We start from the raw sequence: 21,147 nt of genomic DNA on the forward strand, positions 1-21,147 counted from the left end.
ATTGGCCTTATATGTTCAAAAATATCCTGTTATTTATCGTTCTTAAAGAAACAATGACTTGGATCATAGAGTATTCACACAGCATGTTTTTTTTAAATGGTTTCAGAAACTGATCAAAAACGTATGGAGTCTGTGATATTTTAAATTCACTCGATGGCAGAGGAAGACAGGTCCAGTATTATTTGAAGGTTGTAACATTACAGGCCAAAACACCGGAGGAGTTTGTCAATTTCAAAATGGCCCTAAGACTTCACTTCAGCTTAATGGGAAAGCTTTCAGATTCAGTGTTTGACAAATCTAACAACTTTGCTCTAATGCTTATACACTGTGAAATGCTGTTAACTGGCATGTGCCTGCCATTTCATACAAATTAGTTGAAATCTGGGTTAAAACCTCCATGAACCAGGGATCTTACAGTGGTAAGTGAATGATAACTGACGACCCGCACTAACATATATATTTCTTACATGCCTTATGACACACTAAAACACTACTTGTAACATTCTGGGATTGACTTTGCTTATTCTTGCATCCAGACAGAATATTGTTACTTTCAACTTCATTTAAGATTCTAAATATACTGTTAGGCTGATGCTAGGCGATGGTGATGGAATACTGCACTATTGAAAGTCCATTTCCATGTGTAACTTACTTACTAACTATCGTGGTCGCTGCCTCAAAAACGCTGGCAGCATCATCAAGGGCCCACATTATCCTGGCCACTCACTCATCTCCCCACTACCCTCAGGTAGAAGGTACAGGAGCCTGGAGTAGCTTAATGAGTCAGGCAGCATCTCTGTAGAAGACAAATGGGTGTTGTTTCGGGTCGGGTCTGAAGAAGGGTCCCGACTCAAAACGTCACCGATCCTTCTTTTCCAGAGATGCTGCCTAATCCGCTGAGTTACTTCAGCACTTTGTGTCTATCTTCTATTTCAAAGTAATATTTTGTTTGAGAATCAAACTTTTTCTCTGCTATTTGGTAAAATCTCTGGCAATTTAATAAGCAATAAAAAAATCTGCTGGAGGACCCTTCTTCAGACAGGAAATGTCATATATTGATTTCCCTCCACAGATGCGGCCTGACATCTTCCCTTTCTTCAGCTATATGATTTCTAACCACGATTCCAACATCTGCAATCCCTTGTGTCTGACAGTTTAATATTTCATTTGAACTCATTTTAACACATTTTCAAACAGCTGTGACTGGGGATGTGCAATAAGAGCTGTATCTCGAGCTTATCACATTCATTTTACTATTGTGGTGCCAAAAAAAAACTCCAATTACTTTGGCCTATATATGGTTGCTTCAAAGTCATGTCAGAAGGCAGTTGGGGAACTCACTATTTACAAATGAAATCCTGATTAAATAATAAACAACAATGGACTCCTTAAAGATTATTCAGAATTACTGCAAGATCACAAAATGACAATCATTTCTCAATTTTACTTTCAACATTAAAAAACAGTGGGCTTCCTTCTACATTCATTACTCTGTTGAAACACAAATGCTTGACCTCAGTCAGCATTAAATGTAATGTAGTTATAACATCAAGGAGAACTCATCTGCATTTAGACTATATAACAAATCTTGTCATAAGAGTTACCCAAAAGTAAGTTGATGACCTTACCATACTGCTGTTTAAATTTTTGTCCACCCTGCAGAAAGTATGTGGTGGCGTCTCGCCTTTACTTGGAACAATGATACAAATATCAGTAACAGCCAGTGAATTCTGGGCTGAGTTTTCTGGTGCCCGTCGATATGTGATATAGATTCGTTGAGATGAAGTGCCACCACTGATAATAGCAGGTCGGCCATAAGGTGTGGTTTGAATGATTTGGCATCCATGCTTCAGTCTCTCTTTCCATTCGTATAAAACACTAGAAAACAATACTAGATTAACAACTATTAATTGATAATTATCCCACAATAAATAAATTAGATGCTAGCTGAGCTGCTTCTATCTAAATCAGAAATTAGGAGATTGCTAATAAACTACATTTCTCTTAAAATGAAAATGAGGTGTGATATTACATATTCATAAAAATAACTAGGTTAATTAATGCAAGGCAAAGCAAGGACTTTCCTTTGTAATCTGATGTACAATTTTGGAGTACAAAGCTACGGATGCTGTAAATCATAAACAAAAGTACAGAAGACAGGAACTGCTCAGAAGATCAAGTAGCATCAGTAGAAAGAGAAACAGAGTTGACTTTCAATCAAGTACCATTCATCACGACTGGAAAAGTTAGAGGTCAAGCATGTTTTAAGTTGCAGAGAGGGAGGGTGAAGAGAGCTTGTCGTAGGGTGCAGATCAAAATGGTGAAAGTAATAATTATTTTAAAAATAGTAATTGGAAGATAAATAATATGGAGCTGAACGAAAATGTACACACTGAAGCAAGGGTACAGATTCATCTATGAGAAAAAAAAATTAGGATTTACATGAAATTGTTAAATTTGATGTTATGTTTGCAAAAAGCTTTGTTGCAAGAGGGGCTGTGATTCTTGTACTTACACTGGACATTGCTGTACCAATATTGGAGGTCAAGGACAGAGAGATCAGAGTGGGAGTGGGATGGAGAATTATGTGTTTTTTGGGTTATTTTTGATATTTGTTCTTGATTTAGACTGTTCTCAAAGAATAATTTACTAATTTAAGAATCACATCTTTTAATACACAATTATAATTATCGTCACAAGTATAATTAGAACCACCCTGATCTAAATGACTCGCACAGCAGACTCCAGGAACTGAACAATCTATTCCTAGTGTTCACTACATTTTGATATTGAAACAGAATATTGTGTATGCATTTGTTTTAGTAGTAGTTGAAGTTAACAGAGTTCTGTTAGAGGTGTTCAGCGCCTGAATTCTATTTGACACCATAGCACTATAATCTTGCTACTCTTACCATTAAAAAAACCTTTCGTTTCTCAGGCTTGAAGTTTAATAAAACATGAAATTATTATTATGATATTTTCAGTTCCTGGCATAGAAGGATTGTTGTATCCAACATTCCTTTCACAATAACAATTTGCCCTTGCTGGACGGTCAAGATCTATTGATGAGGCAATTGCGTTAAATACCTTGAGATACCTATATATGAAATGGGTTAGAAAGTTTCAGTTTAGAGGACAAATGAGGGTGTGCTATAAATGCTGGCCGTGCCCATAATGTCTACAAATTATGAACAAATACATTTTTTAAATGTAGATAGTATATTTATTTTGATTTTCTAATTAGATTTATTAGATACTATACTGTATTTATGCACCCTAATGATGTAGAAATATTGCAAAAGGTACAACATTTATTCACTAGAATGACAGTGGAAGAGGTTTTGCCCATAAGAAATAGTTGACTAGGCTAAATATATGTCAGTGCTAACTAAACCCAAGCCAATTTACCAATGTAATTTTGAATACATTTAATCAACAGATGGGCATGTAATTATTGAACATTCTCTTCCCTGCAGTTGACCTAGCGTAAAATCTCCATCTACAAGAAACTGCTCATGGGTGGATGAATTCAGTAGAACATTAGTGAATATGGACTAGTATGGAGAGAGTCAGGGTCTCTTGATATAGGAAATAGAAATGTCATTCTGGTGCGATGGAGCACATGATCTGAAATAGAAAATCTTGCTGTATACCCAATCTATGTGATCAGCTCCACTTGATAATCAAATGCCCAATACTGACAATAGTATAAAAGCGATCTACACTCTGGTTCTTAAACCTTCCAACCCGAAAGTTGAATAACAAGTAATCTAAACTCTGACAATGACTGCCCAACCTCGGTAACATACAACTGAAGTTGGTCAAAGCCTAAATGTTCGTTAGAACTATCATTGTGATAAAAAATAAAAATAAAATAGGGATATGTTGACACCCTACAGGAATTATGAAAACAATCTATCACCCAGAGAAGTAATAAAAATTATAAGAATTATTCTGTATCTATGGTGCATCCTGGGTGCAACCTGCATTTGGTGTGAGAAGAACTAAAAGCCTGAGCATTTTAAAACATGTTGTTGTCAGTTAATGTGAAGGGAACTTGTACTCCAAACTTGTTCACGAAGATAGAATATGCCAAAGGTTCAGAAGCATTGAATATTACACAATTCAGTATAGGTTTGAAATATCTATTTGAACAAAGTTAACAAGCTACACATATTACTGAAATGAATGTCAAGTACAAAGATGAGAGCCATACACTACATGATATATTGCAATCTGAATTAATGTTAATTGTAGTCACATACCCTAGATCAGTCAGAGGTGGCTTATCTCTACCTCTTTTGTAGCATAAAAAAATTTGAGGACCCATCAAACTTCCATTATTGAGATCAGCGGATAATCCTGTTTGAGTAGTTTCAACACATGTATACCCTTGAGGAACTTCCTCTCCCAATGATTTCACAATGACAGCCACATCTGTAATGGGTGTTTTCGGTTTAGCTAATTTATGGCAGTTGTCATTAAACTGTATCTCCTCTTCAAGTGGCTTTGATGCACTAGTCATGCCTGCCACCACAAAATAGTCAGCGACACGAGGACCTTTGTCTTCCATCATGACTGATTACCTGAAAAGAAAGAACATGATTATGCAAATTGTAATGCTTCACCTTAAATGAAAACACTACCTTTTTACACCACAGATAATTAAACATTTTTTTAGAGAAAAGGTATTTGTGGCTTCCCTGCCAGGTAAGCTTTCAAGAAACAAATCCAATCCAACTACACGAGAGAGGGGGATAATGGAAGAAGTGTGTACCATTAATCTCACAATTTAACATAGCAGTCGAAAGACTCTGCTGACAAGATAATGGGAGACCTGAAGGAATGATTTTCTTTGCAGTTTAATGTTGTCAGCTGAACCAATTATAAGTGACAGTTTCAGTGCTTTATCAAATTTTGGTTGGTTAATATTCCATTTATTATGCAAAACTATGGACACATATCACTCACAAAACAAACTGCTGGAGGATAGACACAAAAAGCTGATTGATTGATAAAAAATACATCATGCAGCATTCTTCAGAAGAATGGTCTCAACTCGAAACATCAGCCATTCCTTCTCTCCAGAGCTGCTGCCTGTCCCGCTGAGTTACTCCAGCTTTTTGTGTCTATCTTCAGTTTAAACCAGCGTCTGCAGCTCCTTCTTACACAAACTGCTGGAGGAATTCACTGGATCAGGAAAATGGACAGATGATGTTTCAGGTCAGGACAATGAACTACTCTAGCTCTTAGTTCAGATTGAAACACTACATCTCAAAGAATATAAATAACTTGCTCATTGCAAAATGTGAATGGACTTCTCGAATAAGTCTTTCTCCTGGGATCTCTCGAATTCGGTTTACATTTCTGATGAGTGTTATGAACTATCTGTTTAAATATCTCCCACTGCTCGTCTACTGACCTACCCCTTATTTATCCAATCCATTCCAGACAATTCTCCATTCATACCATTATAATTGTTCATATTTACAATGAGAAAATTGGTTATGGACTTGGATACAGATCCTCAAATTGTATCTAAAATTCTAGTATATAGTGATCACTAATTCTTAAACACAACATATTTTATTAATCCTACTCCATCACACATAACCAAGTCTAAAATAGCCTGTTCTATAAAATTGGCAAATTTAAAATAGGTTTAACATGCTACGCTAAAAAACAATTCCTGACGCACTCCATAAATTCATCTTCCAGCCCTCTAAAGTGCAAGTAGACAGAACCCGGATGGTGTGCAGATTGATTGGGCCTATTACTGCATGTTCCATGTTTAGTTACTTGTCTTATTTATAATCAGTGTTGTGCAAGATACACAATAAATACTGCACTTTTGAGAGACAGCTCAAAGTGTAGTTAAAGCACAGGGTTATTGTAGTGTTCATATATTGGCAGCTCATTAAGGTCATCAATTCCGTCACACTCGTCCTGAGGTAAACATTTCTCCCAACAGCACATGGATGGATTGGAATGTACTGAGAATACAACAGTTACGCAGTCAATGAGCACCAGAATATACTTCTACATCGCACAGACTATTTCAAGGTCATAAATTTACAAAGTAGATAAATTATTGTACTCGAGGTTGAGGATTTACCCAAGCATGCCTGCTATTCAATGTTCCTTTTTATTGATAATTTAGTCATTCAGCTGAATACATGCCTGAATAAAAATCATCATTTATTTTAGTAAGGCAATTGGCACAATGTCCCACTGAGGTGAAGGACGCACTGCCCTTTCTCTACATTTAACAGGTGCATGACAGTTGCACGTAATAGTATCTATAACCGTCCCCTTATGCAACCCGCCAATAAACGTTTCTGGAAATAGTTACAGTGCCCTCCATAATGGTTGGGACAAAGACCCATCATTTATTTATTTACCTCTGTACTCCACAATTTGAGATTTGTAATAGGAAAAAAATAAATCATATATGGTTAAAGTGCACATTGTCAGATTTTATTTTGGCCATTTTTATACATTTTGGTTTCACCATGTAAAAATTACAGATGTGTTTATACATAGTCTCTCCCCTCCTCTTCCCCCCCCACCCCTCCCCCTCCCCCCCCCGGTTGCAAAGAAAAGGACCAGGGGAGGTGAAATACAAGGAATTTGATTTGACATAGTCATACCAATAAAAAGTAACAAAACACAAAATATACATTTTAACATAAACATCCATCACAGTGTCTCCTCCACATGTCATCATTGTGATGGAAGGCAAAAAAAGTTCAATCTATTCCCTTCTTTGTTCTCCCGCAGTCGGGGGCCTCGAGCCTTCCGTTGACAGGACGAATTTGGCTCCCGTAGCCAGCGGTCAGGCCCTCCACGTCGGACAATCAAGCTTCCGAATCTAAAGGGCTCGCAGGTCCCCGTGCCGGGTGATTGGACCCTGGGTCGGGGCTAGTCGAACCTCTTGCTACTTTGGAGCTTTCTGACATCGGTCTCTACCCGAGAGACTGCGAGCTCCTCGATATTGGAATCTGCAGGCCGCAGTTGGAGTGTTGATCACAGGCAAAGGATTGCAGGCTCCGATGGTAAGTCCACATCCCCATGATGGGGCACAAAGTCAGTCTCGAGCAATGCCGCCAGCTCCATGATGTTAGGCCGCAGCGCCATCAGAGATATGATCCGGGAAAAAAAAAAAAAAAAAAGATCCCATCTCCGGCAAGTTATGAAATTGAAAAAAAAGTTTCACCCAATCCCCCCACCCCCACATAAAACAAACCAGATAACATTAACACATACTTTTAAAACACTCTAAAAAAGACGTAAAGACAGACAGACCGTTGGCAAGGCTACCATCGCTGATAGCGCCACCCGGTTTATGTGGATACGAAAGGTTTGAGGGATATGGGCCAAATGAGGACAGGTAGGACCAGCTTAGATGGGGCATCTTGTTCAGCATGGGCAAGTTGGGCCAAAGGGCCTGTTCCCGTCCAGTATGACTCATCCTTTTGTGGAATCGTCCTGTACGCTTCGGCCTCGCCATTCAGGGACTGTCAGAACGCTCAGGGTCAGGGCATCACCCGATGGTTTATTGCATGGTAACGGCTCTCTGCCATCACTCCTGCTCTTATCGCTACAAACTGCTTCCACAGCCCTTTGAGGAAACCTTTACCATGATATTCAGGAGATAAATTTGCCCCATCTGTCTTAAATTGGTGACTTTGTGATTTAGTGAAACCTGGAGCTAGATTCTCCCACAAGAAGAAATATCCACTCTACATCCCATTCTCATAGTATTGCATGCTTTGATTAAGACCCATCCTACCAATTCAACTCTTCCAAACTCCAGCCAATACAATCCTGGTCAACCATTCCTCATAAGTCAAACTACCATGAAAGTAAAATTTTCCACGGTATTAAATTTGTACAGACGGCAATTTCTGTTACTTGATGTTCTTTAGTTATCCGGATAATTTGCTGAGATTCCTTTAAAATTGTAGATTGAAAAGTATGAGAAAGACAAGTTCCAATAAGGATCGTGCAATTCTGGTGTGTGGAAACTCATTTTATGTCACTGAGAATTCAGGATACTATAATACAATGGTTTTTATGCCTATCTTAAAGTCAGCGTTGTACAACAAAGAAATAAACCCCTCAACCATGCCAACCCTTTGCCTGCACTTTCTTTCTATTTAATATCTATGGAAGACAACAGAAATCTCCCCCAAATAGAGAATTGCAAGCTCAATACGAGTGAAATTAACATTGTACAAAAAGTGTTAAGAATAAATTATTGGGACTGAGAGGTAATATTTACATTTTAAACAAAATGTTAATTCCAGATAAAATTTAGTAGATTAAAAAAGAACATTTATTCTCTAGTGGTAAGTGATACCAAGGTAAAAGACTGATATGATCTTAATGAATCATGCAGAAGGCACAAAGGATCGAATGCTGTACTCCTCCCTCTATTTCTTACTGCCTCTTGATCAAGGACAAAGGATGGGGGGGGTGGGGGTACGGTCAAAGAGATGGTTGAGAAAGCAAGAAAGACATATCGATGTTGAGCACATTCATGTGTGAATATAATCATGTGTACATATGCACTTGTGTAGGTGGATGAGCTTTGACATCCATGCAAAGTCTGGTGTCCAATTGACGATGTGTATTTCCATGGGATCAATGCTTAACAAGGTGAAGACCACAAGATAGCTGGCATGTACCAGCTGTTCCATATTAAATGAAGTCACGCACAAATAGCCCACTCCACAATATGAACGTTGGTACCTGGAAAGTCAGCTCCCTCATGCACTGTCCTAATCGTATCTGCCCTGTCAAGGGCTTGGAGACTCTCACTGACATTAGCACTGGTGCTTTTTTTCTGAGACACTACGAAATTGCTAGCACAATGAACAAACATTGATACACTGCCTCCTGGAAGAGCTAACAGAGGCTGAAAGCCTTTCTTTATGGAGTGGGTTTAATATCTAATCCCACTCTGACATCTCCATCAATCACTGGCATCGAAGCAACAGAAACAATAGAAATGTTGCTACAAGAAACTCAGTGTGAAGGACAGTGCAAAGATAGCTTTTCTTATATATTATCTCACAGACAACCATCAAGAGTCATGAAATGCCATAGCATCAAGAGTGTCCAGAAGTCTCTCTGTTAAAAGATTCATTGGTTCTTGACTGGAAAACAACACAACATGCTTGGATGAGAATTATCAGGAAATCCAGCAATGTTTTAAACTGCAAACACATTGTGTTCCTGGATTGAAAGTTCTACCGCACCCCAAGGGAGAAGAAACAGCTGTACAGGCAACTGAACATCAAGATCCAACAAAATCATCTGGCCTAGAGAACAGATGGCGAGTAAAATGAGCACATGACATCCAGAGATTTGCTGACAACCACGACAAGGCTATCACTAGCCAATTGCTCAATGCTCCACCACATTGAGAGCAAAGAACAGAAATAAACTTAACAAGACAGACAAGCAATTAGCAGCAATACTTCAAAGAACACCAACCACAACTCTGATTTTCATCCATGTATTGTTTATTCTACTCCATAGCTAAATATTTGGTTCACTCTTGCTGCCACCTATGAAACACCCTGAAAATCTAAAATACTTTATTCCTACAACAGAATGGTATCCCTGCTGTAGTTCTGAATTGTAGCAGACAAGAACTTTAGTCTCAACTTCATAATGTTATCCAAGGAAAGGTGTAAAATTGAAGGGTACATCAGAGCTGCCATTATCATGTCCACCTTCAAGAAAAGAGATGGGAAAATCAATCTGCAATAGCTGCCAATGACTCTCCCCATTGTTTCTTACAATTCTCCTCAAAATTGCAATGTATTTGTGATTGTTACCACGAGCAGTAGAATTGGAAAACTTGGGTGCCTTCTATGGAACCCTTAAAAACACCTTGTTTCCAAAGAGATGGCTATTGTTTCCTAAGGTTATCCATCTATGCAGCAGCTGGCAACGTTAGCTCAGCTCTCAGTTGATCAATCCAAACGATGTTTGGATTGTGAAAGCATGATGTCTACCAAATCAAAATCTAACAGTGGACATAAAATCATTTCTTACCCCAATAAAATTGATATAAATTGATATTTTACAGCTTTTGCTGGATTTGCAGAAAAATAACCAATGCACTTTCTATGAATGTATATAGACTATAGTAAGGAGCTGAGAGAGCAGCCTTATGGAGCACCAGTGTTGAGAATTTCCATGGATTTATTTTGATGTGGACAGTTGGGAAAATTCAGAGCCAACATAGACTTCTCTCACACAATTATAAAAGAGGAGCAGGACATATGCTCAGCCGCATGAGCAAGAGGAAATGGTGCAAGACCTCAATCTTAATTAAATGTGGTAGTGCTAACTCGTACTCGTTTATAGCAAACATCACTTGTATACGAGTGTTGTAGACCTTTGTTCAACAACCAACCTCATCCATCAACTTGTATAATGTATCACCATTGGGCAGCCAGCTATGATCGCAATTGAATTCCTCGTGATATATAATATACACTTACACTTTATATGTATTCTGTTTAAATGTATTCGGTTTAAATTTGCAGAGAAACCTTCAAAAAGAAGATGACAATCCAAAAATAAGATCATCCTTTTTTGAGATGACAAAATATTTAAGCTGAACTAAAAGAACAATCAGATAAACTCAATGAGGCCACATAATGCATATAGGTTCATCCCCCTATTGTACAATTACATGGCATGTAACAACTGTACAATAAATTTCCAAGGGAAATAGTAAGGGAATAAATAGTAAGCACTGGAAATTTAGAGTATATTTTAAGGCAGTAAACACACATACAAAATCAGAAAGGCTTTAATTATGTCAAAACACTTCCTGCTGTTATCTTGCACAATATACAGAGCTCACTTCCATTTTTGTAAAAAGCAACCATCTTTCCACTTTCGTAAGGGGACTAAACAGATGATGCAATTGTTAGCAAGCGCTGAGTAATATCAAAAGATGATAAAACTTGCACGGATAAATTCTCGAGGGATAAGCACAATAATTGAAATAACTAAAGAGCATGCTCAATGAAATCATGTGAATAATTCCTTAAGCCAGCTCCTTAACTACTCAAATCTATTTTTCATCTCCTTCCCACATCCTTTTAAACTGTTCATTTCCAAATAGCAGCAGCTATTTTACTGGTTTGCAAATTAACCACGCTAGATTTGAATGCAAACCTCTGTAAAGCTTCTAGAAAGTACAAAGAAAGTAGCAAAGAAAAAGTCATAATGCATTCACTGCAATTGAAATGCAATGCATTCACTGCAGTTAGAGCGAATTATAGTATCAATGCTTTCAAGTAAATTGAAGCTTAATGTTAGTAATATTGTTTCTTAGACTCCTTTAAATATTATTTAATGCACTTGCATTATCCATGTCGCACACCTCTCTATTACTGAATAATGGTTATTTACATGTCATGGTTATTAGTGAGTTACCATATCTGTGGTTTTTCCGTATTAGGTCAATCGCAATCAACAAGAATTGCTGAGTGTCCACATGACCAAAGTTTAGTATAATTGGAACGGGTGAATAAACACCTGTAAAAACCAGGACTGGATGGATAAAATATCCATGCGACTGGGAAAATAATTAATTGTAAACACATGGCACTAAGGCACTCTTGGATTGGGAAAGTCCAAACTCCTCAAGGGAAATATAACAGCTCTATGGGCACCTGAAGTCGAACAGAAAAATTCTGACCTAAGGAACAGGTGGTGGGTTTAGCAACACATTAATCCCATGACATTCATAGATTCCTCAACACTATCAAATCCATCAATGGCAAAAACACCCTAGGGCCCAACCCACCGACAGAAAAGAGCAAAGATGATCGAGATGCTATCTGCATTCACTGGAAGGAACAGTTCTCAAGATTCCTCAGCTGTGTCTCTGGCCTTGACATGAGCACCCTTGAATTAATTCCACAGCAAATTATCCAATCCAGTTCCCCCACAACATTGATTACACTGCGAGTCGGGTCGGGTCACTGAAATGGATAGAAAAAAAGGCCCACGTTCCGCTCCGTTCTACACGTCAGCCCATTGCATTTAGAAGGAATGGTGTATCTTGCTCCACTATAGGATCTTTGCTTCAGACTGATGTGAAGGTGGGGGCGGGAAGAAGAAAGGAAAAGGCGGAGACAGTGGGCTTAGGGAGAGCTCGGAAGGGGCGTAGAAAGCCGGGACTACCTGAAATTGGAGAAGTCAATGTTTATACCGCTGGGGTGTAAACTGCCCAAGCGAAATACAAGGTGCTGCTTCTCCAATTTACGGTGGGGCTCACTCTGGCCGTGGAGGAGGCCCAGGACAGTAAGGTCGGATTTGGAATGGGAGGAGGAGTTGAATTGCTGAACCACCGGAAGATCAAGTTGGTTATTGCGAACCGAGCGGAGGTGTTGGGCGAAGCGATTGCCAAGCCTACGCTTGGTCTCACCGATGTAGAGCAGCTGACACCTACAGCAGCGGATGCAATAGATAAGGTTGCAGGAGGTGCAGGTGAACCTCTGCTGCACCTGGAAAGACTGCTTGGGTCCTTGAATGGAGTCAAGAAGGGAGGTAAAGCGACAAGTGTAGCATTTCATGCAGTTGCAAGGGAAAGTGCCAAGAGAGGGGGTGGTTTGGGTGGGAAGGGATGAATTGACCAGGGAGTTACGGAGAGAGCGGTCTCTGCGGAAAGCAGACAGGGAAGGAGATGGGAAGATGTGGCCAGCAGTGGGATCCCGTTGGAGGTGGCAAATGTCGGAGGATTATTTGTTGTATGTAGGGTGAAAGGTGAGGACAAGGGGGACTGCCCTTGTTATGAGTGGGGGGGGATGGGGAGTGAGAGCAGAGTTACGGGGTATAGAAGAGACCCTGGTGAGAGCCTCATCTATAGTAGATAATGGCATCTTGCGTTATAATGGGTAGTTTTGGGAAATAAATGTTTCTAATAATAATAATACATTTTATTTATGGGCGCCTTTCAAGAGTCTCAAGGACACCTTACAAATATTTAGCAAGTAGAGGAAAAAAATGTAAGCGGAATGAAATAAATAGTAGAGACATGACTAGTACACAAATTAAAGACAGAATTCAATTCAAAACACAATACGAGGCAATTCAAGCACAGATGAAAAGGGAGGGGGACGTGGGGCTAAGGATAGGCAGAGGTGAAGAGATGGGTCTTGAGGCAGGACTGGAAGATGGTGAGGGACACGGGATTGCGGATCAGTTGGGGGAGGGAGTTCCAGAGCCTGGGAGCTGCCCTGGAGAAGGCTCTGTCCCGAAAACTGCGGAGGTTGGACGTGGATGGAGAGGAGACCGGCTGATGTGGATCTGAGGGACCGTGAGGGTTGGTAGGGGGAGAGGAGATCAGTGAGATATGGGGGGGCCAAATGATGGAGGGCTTTGTAGGTGAGGACCAGGATTTTGTAGGTGATCCGGTGGGAGATGGGAAGCCAGTGAAGTTGTTTGAGGACTGGAGTGATGTGATGCCAGGATTTGGTGTGGGTGATGAGTTGGGCGGCTGCATTCTGGACCAGTTGGAGTCGGTTGATGTAGGTGGAGCTGATGCCAAGGAGAAGTGAGTTGCAGTAGTCCAGTCGGGAGGAGATGAAGGCATGGATGAGTCTTTCAGCAGCGGGCGGTGTGAGAGAGGGTCTGATTTTGGCGATGTTGCGGAGGTGAAAGAAGGAGGTTTTAATGACATGACGGATGTGAGGCTCAAGGGAGAGGGTGGAATCAAAGATCACACCAAGTTTGCGGGCCTGGGGAGATGGGGAGACATTGGTGCCGTATGTATTTACACTTCTCATGTTTGCTCTTTGTCCCCAAATATCTGTTGGTCAATAGCACAGCTACGAAGGTGAACAGTGCTGGTCATTAGCCTCAATAAACAACTTATGTCTGCCTGAAATTAAGTCCTGTTCACTATAAAATACACCATAAAACTATGGTGTTTGAAAACTGCTTTGATATTAACTTATAACGCAAATTGAGAATTATTCCAGCCATACAGAAGCGTTAATTCTCTGAGTCAGAGACCACCAAGCGTGGGTATTCATGGGCCAGAATTCACAGAAATCTGATTAAAACAAGTAATTTTGAATCAAGAAAAATCTAATATTTCTGAAATTAAGCGTTAAATTCTACTGGGCTAACGCAGGACAAATTTATGGTAATTAGAGATGTGACCTCACACCCCCACTGACACGGATCTCAGGTGTGGTCCATGTGGAGCTCTTCCCTCTAACCACATATTTCCTTCAAGGACTCTGATTTTTTTCCACATCTAAAATACAAGCTGGTTGGCAGGTTAATTGGCCACTGAAAATTATCCCTTGTATTTGATTAATAGGAGAATATGCAGTTGTTGATGGACAAAGGAATGGGTCATTGGGAAATAAGTGGAGGAATGTGATTGATGGAATTGCTCCAAAAGATGATGGAGACTCAAAGGACCAAATGGCTTCTATATTAAAGGGAAATATGACAAAGTGAGCATAATTAACAAAGCCAGAGAGGGCTGAATGGCTTCATTATATGCATTTTATTTGATGTCATTTAGTTATCCAAAATCACCGATCTGCCAAGTAACCCTCAAACAAGGTTTGAGTTTGCAATAAAGATGTACTCTGTGCAGTGCCAAATCTAAGCAAATCAAAACCAATTGAACTTGGGCTTAAACCAATGTTATCAGTTTTGTAACAAGCATAAACCTGTAACCATTTTATAATAGAGCTTCCTGATTGGTACCTGGCTATACAAATAAGGAAGAGCTGTTATTTCTGCAGACAACATACAACCCCATAAAAGGTGATTTCAGAGTATCCAGATGCTTAATTATAATTTTTAACTTAAAAACAGTAGCGTAATCACAGTGCTTTTAATGTTGTTATACTCTTGCGGAAATGATCACATGATTGGAATGGAGAGGTTTCCAGAGCTCGCGGAAGTTTAGTAGTATGGCAGAAAGTTTCCAAAGATAGAGCAACATAAACAGAGACAAAAAGTCAGGTAAATTATCAATCTCACCACCTGGAAATCAATCACAAGCTAGCACAGGGAATTAAACACCTGCTTATCTGGCTCTCCTCCAGCAATTCTGCACTCATACGGGAACTAAAACTAAATTAAAACTCCACTGGGAAGTAATGCAATAGAGTTAAAGTGTCTTAGGAAATACTGTTTACGAACAGAGAGAGCCATAACCGATCAACAATAGTGAACATAACTCAGCATTCAATTCAATTCATTGCTTGTTTCAGAATTATAAACTTACGCATCAGCTAGCTAAATTTTTCACGTTTATAGTATTGACCACATAACTGTAAAGTTTATGCAGAAACTTAATTTGAGAATATTTAATTTTTCAAAGATTACCCCATTTTATTCCTGAAGTGGTGAAATCACAGAATACAACACATGGGAAGTATTAAAATATCTTGCCCAATTATCTCAACTACACAACTACAAAATTGTCATCATATCTAAATTCCAAGTATTTTACATATCAACGCAGAAACACAAAAGCTCTTTACAACTGGAGATTATTTATAGATGGCATTATGAGTGTGGAATCCTAGTTGTTTCCCAATTTACGCAGTAAGTGTCTAAGACATAAATGTGAGCCAACTTCAAGGTTTAATCCTCTATAGTAGGCAAATTAGCTAACAACCATTGAACAGTTTACAGCATCTTTGGATAAATTGGGGGTAGAGTGCTGACATGGATAGCGGTTGGCAGACAGGAAACAAAGAGTAGGGATTAACGGGTCCCTTTCAGAATGGCAGGCAGTGACTAGTGGGGTACCGCAAGGCTCCGTGCTGGGACCGCAGCTATTTACAATATACATCAATGATTTCAAAGGGATTCAAAGTAACATTAGCAAATTCGCAGATGACACAAAGCTGGGCGGCAGTGTGAACTGTGAGGAGGATGCTATGAGAATGCAGGGTGACTTGGACTTGGGGGAGTGGACAGAAGCATGGCAGATGAAGTTTAATGCGGATAAATGTGAGGTTATCCACTTTTGTAGCAAAAACAGGAAGGCAGATTACTATCTAAATGGCGTCAAGTTGGGAAAAGGGGAAGCACAACGGGATCTGGGGGCCTTGTACATCAGTCTATGAAAATAAGCATGCAGGTACAGCAGGCAGTGAAGAAAGCGAATGGCATGTTGGCCTTTATAACAAGAGGAATCAAATATAGGAGCTCCTTCCTTCTGCAGTTGTACAGAACCCTAGTGAGACCACACCTGGAGTATTGTGTGCAGTTTTGGTCCCTTAATTTGAGGAAGGACATTCTTGCTATTGAGGGAGTGCAGCGTAGGTTTACAAGGTTAATTCCCGGGATGGCGGGAATGTCATATGCTGAGAGAATGGAGCAACTGGGCTTGTACACTCTGGAGTTTAGAAGGATGAGAGGGTATCTCATTGAAACATAAGATTGTTAAGGGCTTGGACAGGCTAGAGGCAGGAAACATGTTCCTGATGTTGGGAGAGTCCAGAACCAGGGGCCACAGTTTAAGAATAAGGAGTAAGCCATTTAGAACAAAGACGAGGAAACACTTTTTCTCACAGAGAGTGGCGAGTCTGTGGAATTCTCTGCCTCAGAGGGCAGTGGAGGCAGGTTCTCTGGATGCTTTCAAGAGAGAGCTAGATAGGGCTCTTAAAAATAGCGGAGTCAGGGGATATGGGGACTGATTGGGGATGATCAGCCATGATCACATTGAATGGCAGTGCTGGGTCGAAGGGCCAAATGGCCTACTCCTGCACCTATTGTCTATTGTCTAAATAGCCCAATGTGGAAGCGACAGATTTTAAACTGCTTAAAGTTTCCTTTACAGAAAATAATGTGCAATGGAAATCTGCAATAATTCTTTTAACAATATCCCACTTTGAAACGAACAAAAACATGCAGCAGTGTCGGGATTTAGGTTTTCTTAACCATCTGCCAATTAGCAGGCATGATACAAGAAAAGTGAAGCTAGGTTTTTAAATGAAGCTTTCAATTCTTGATTCAATGGTTATGATTTATGCATTAGACCAGTCACTAGGATTTTACACAACTTGATGTTAACAGCAAGAGTAGTATCCAAATTTGTAACTTGTTATCCACTGAATCAGGCAATTCAGATGTATACTTTATGAAAATTTAAATTCTCATCCTTGCACTGCAACAAGAAGTTCTTTTTCCCAACCATAACAATCACATGCTTTGAGTACACAATACAATGCTCCTTTCGTGAACAAATCTCACATTATTTAATCAGAATGAACTTCAACTCCATTGAAAAACACTGAACATTTCCCCTACTTAAATTTTAAAGTGATTGATTTTGACTATTTAAAAATATGTAATTCCTAAAGCAAAGAAAAAAAAGACCACAAATCCTTGAAACTTGATACAAAATCAAAAAACATTGCGAGTACTCAGCAAGTCAGACAACATCTCTGGAGATAGAAACAGAGTTAATAATCTAGGCTAAACAATTCACCAGAACTGTTGAGAATTCACTGACCTAAAATGTTAACTCTATCTTCCTCTCCACAAACAATTCCTAACCCCATTTATATGACAATTAATAGCATTTCTTTCTTTCCATTTATTCCAGCAGAACATTGTTTCATACAACAAGATTGACATTTGCTCCCACACAACTTCAACATACTTTGTAAAAAAGTGTGTTTATGTTTGAGCTTAAGTGCTTTCCTGGTGACATCCCAACTGGCAATATCAAAATGAAGATCTATGGAGCCAATGTTAAATCCCCATGGAACCCTAAGAAAATCCCTGTTGACAAATGCATGCAGAAATGACTGAACAAATCTGGACTTCTAAAAATCACATTAATGTGACTCACATCTAATTTCTGCAGGAACTTCTCTATGTAAGTGTTATAACTGAATAAATTTCCAACAATGTTTGGGCTCGTCACAATCAATACATGTTCTTGTTACCTTTACATATGCCAAATGAATCTCTTTTAAATATTCTGTACAAGACCACGGTTACTGTGTGGCAATTGATTCCTCAAATAGAATCTACAATGCTTTGTTTAACTAATATGAAACATGAATTCTAACCTGTGAAAATCTAGTTCAATCTTAAATGGAGCATGATGCAGATAGTAGATACACATAAAACTATCCATCAGTCTTTAAACACATTTTGGGCTGGAATTAGAAACAAGTCGCCAATTAAAAATATTTATTTTCATCATAACCTCATTCAATTAGCATTTCATTTGTTACTATGGAGTTTCCACTCTGTTGATAACAGGTATGTTAAGTATGTAGATAACACATGTTAAATAATAAATACTGTCATCTATAATTTATCCCGCTACTAGCCCAAGGATAGAATACTCTCCAGAAACTCTAACTCAGTATTGAATACAATCTCCAAAGGGATCCTGTTCCATACCCACAACAAACAGCAACATATTTCCTCATGGCAACAGAAACAACCACAACCACCTACAAGGAGCAGGGCAGGCCCACTTCCATCCCCACCCAACAGGCAGCAAGCATTTGCATGGACCAACCCAAGACCCTAACCCACACCAAACATGCAAGAAATAACAGTTCTCTGGCAAAGAGAGAACAACTCAGAAACAAGCCACACAACACTTGACAAGTCTCTCTCTCCAATCCTGTGAACACACCAAGCTGTAAACCAGAACAAATGCTGTCTCAACCCAAAACTGCATAACAGGCCAATGGCATTCCCTTAAAACACAGCAAACATTAAGTTTTCTATCCTCCTAAAAAATGGGAAGTACTGAGACACTCTTACCCCCTGCCCACAAAGAGGCCAAGCACTGAGAAACCAAGTAGGCACTGGTCTCTTCCCCCACCCAAAACAGAGAAAAACTGGGCCCTACCTCATAAACTCAGCACACCGGACCAACAACAGACGATCACTGCCCACCCACAAGGGATCTCCACCTCCAAACCAACTCTGGGGAATATGTTTCCACCCACAAACCAGGCAGACACTGGGATCTTTCCCCAACCCACAAACCGGGCAAATACCAGGGGATCTCACACAACCTACAACCCGAATAGGCACTGGGGGATCTCCCCCCAGCAACAAAGGTGCCAACAATGGGTATCTGCTCTCTCTCTCTCTCTCACACACACACACACCAATCTCACACACACACAGTGACACACACACAAACAGTGACACAGTGACACACACACACACACTGACACACAAACCTGCCAGTTAACGGGAACCGGCTGTTTGGGTTTTGTCCCCAGCTACGCATGCGCCCTGGCCGGGCCGGCTGCGCTCTGACAGGCGAGCCGGTGATCTCCTCGCCGGTAACTCGACGCCACTCACCGTTGCCGGAGAAGCTCCCCTCGCCCTTCGCCAAACAAGAACCAATGTCACAAATGTTCTCAGGGCGTAATTTTCATTCATGATCAGTGGTGACCGCTGGCAGTGATCCCGCGAGTGTCCTCCGCTCCTTGCCGGCAGCCATCTTGGTTGTGAAGGCAACGCGCGCGCCCGTGATGCCGCTACCTGGCCCCGCCTCTTTAGTTGAACTGCTGCTGCCTCAGGGTCCTAGCGCTAGCCAAATGTAATGCTCGAGGCCACCAATTTTGCAGGTTAGCGAGAATATTTATGGGTTACTTTCCTCTATTTCAAACGTCAAACGTCAAAGACTGTCTTTTGTAGCTCTAAAATAGGGTACTGCAGAAAATCGGTTCTTTCGTGTGGCACACTTATTTGTCTGTATGTATTTATGTATGTATTGTTGATCTATGTACCACTTTTTGTAGCAAATTAGTACCTGCACTAATGTAAACCACTTTGGTCAACGAGAGTTGTTTTTAAATGTGCTATAGAAATAAAATTGACTTGACTTATCCAGACCTTTCTTCAGACTAGTCAGGGGAAAGGGAAGCGAGAGATATAGACAGTGATGTAGAGATATAGGACAAATAAATAAAAGATATGCAAAAAAGTAACGATGATAAAAGAAACAGGTCATTGTTAGCTGTTTGCTAAGTGAGAACGAGAACCTGGTGCGACTTGGTACCTGGGGATGGAAGGGATGAGTTCCCTCCGCATGGGGTTGCAGAGGGAATGGTCTCGGCAATAGGTGGAAAGGGGTGGAGATGGGGAGATGTGACTCTTGGTGGGATGCCGTTAGAGGTGGCAAAACTGTGGGAGGATTATGTGTTGTATGTGGCGGCTGATGAGGTGAAAGGTAAGGACTAGGAGAACTCTGTCCCTGTTGCGATGAGGGGGCGCAAGGGCGGAGCTGCAGGGCACTGAGGAGACATGTGTGAGGGCCTCATCTATGATGGAAGAGGGGAAACCCTGTTCCCTGAGAATGCGGACATCTCGGAAGTCCCTGCTAATGCTATCCCTGCCTTATAGGCTGTGTACATAAGTTCTTGGAGCAGAAATAGGCCATTTGGTCCATCAAGTCACTCTGTCATTCAATCATGGATAATCTATCTTTCCCTCCCAACCCCATTATCCTGCCTTCGCCCCATAACACCAGCCACCCTTCCTAATCAATAATCTGTCAATCTCCGCCTTAAAAATATCCATTGACTTGGCCTCCACAGCTGTCTGTGGCAATGAATTTCACTGTGTCTCAAAACTATTCTTTCCTCAACATGAGATAATGAGTAGCAATGGGCAAAATATTATGCAGACTGATGCTTGTTTTCCTGAGTAACAACCACACACATCTTAAGGGAATCAATGGCGCCATTATGACTTGAAGAGAATACTCAGAGCAAATGTAACCCCAAGAGATCACAAACTCACAGTGGTGTCCATGAAACACAATCTCATACAGCTGAATTCCACCTGTAACATTTTGCAAAAGATAGATACAAATAGCTGGAGTAACTCAGTGTGTCAGGCAACATCTCTGGAGAAAATGGATAGGTGATGTTTCGGGTCAGGACCCTTCTTCAGACCTGTATCATTCTACAGCCCGAGTTAGCCCGTGTTTCAGATTTACTCTGTGTGGCAGATTGCAGCACTGGAACGCAATTGAAGGAACTGGTTACACTTCAATTCCCAGCTCCTGATCTCAGGCAGAGGGGAAAGAGCAGCTGGAGAAACTGGGGATGGTTTCTCAGCCTGATAAGACAAACATGCATA

General features: G+C 40.4%; 1 protein-coding gene across 3 annotated transcripts in view; it reads right to left on the reverse strand.

Annotated features, from left to right (window-relative positions):
- dennd4a (DENN/MADD domain containing 4A) overlaps positions 1 to 19,635 on the reverse strand; it is a 77,365-nt gene extending 57,730 nt beyond the window's left edge. Inside the window, exons 1-3 of one of the 3 annotated variants that reach the window (XM_055661340.1) lie at positions 19,360 to 19,635; positions 4,266 to 4,586; positions 1,629 to 1,878 (exon numbers count right to left, since the gene is read on the reverse strand). In XM_055661340.1, the coding sequence (XP_055517315.1) occupies positions 1,629 to 1,878; positions 4,266 to 4,576 (561 nt within the window). In that variant the 5' untranslated portion in view covers positions 4,577 to 4,586; positions 19,360 to 19,635. The remainder of the gene's footprint in view (positions 1 to 1,628; positions 1,879 to 4,265; positions 4,587 to 19,359) is intronic. The other 2 variants (XM_055661338.1, XM_055661341.1) reach the window with 2 other exon arrangements.
- Between the last annotated feature and the right edge of the window lie 1,512 nt (positions 19,636 to 21,147).

Source organism: Leucoraja erinacea, chromosome 33, assembly GCF_028641065.1.
Source record: "Leucoraja erinacea ecotype New England chromosome 33, Leri_hhj_1, whole genome shotgun sequence".
Taxonomy (NCBI): Eukaryota; Metazoa; Chordata; class Chondrichthyes; order Rajiformes; family Rajidae; genus Leucoraja; species Leucoraja erinaceus.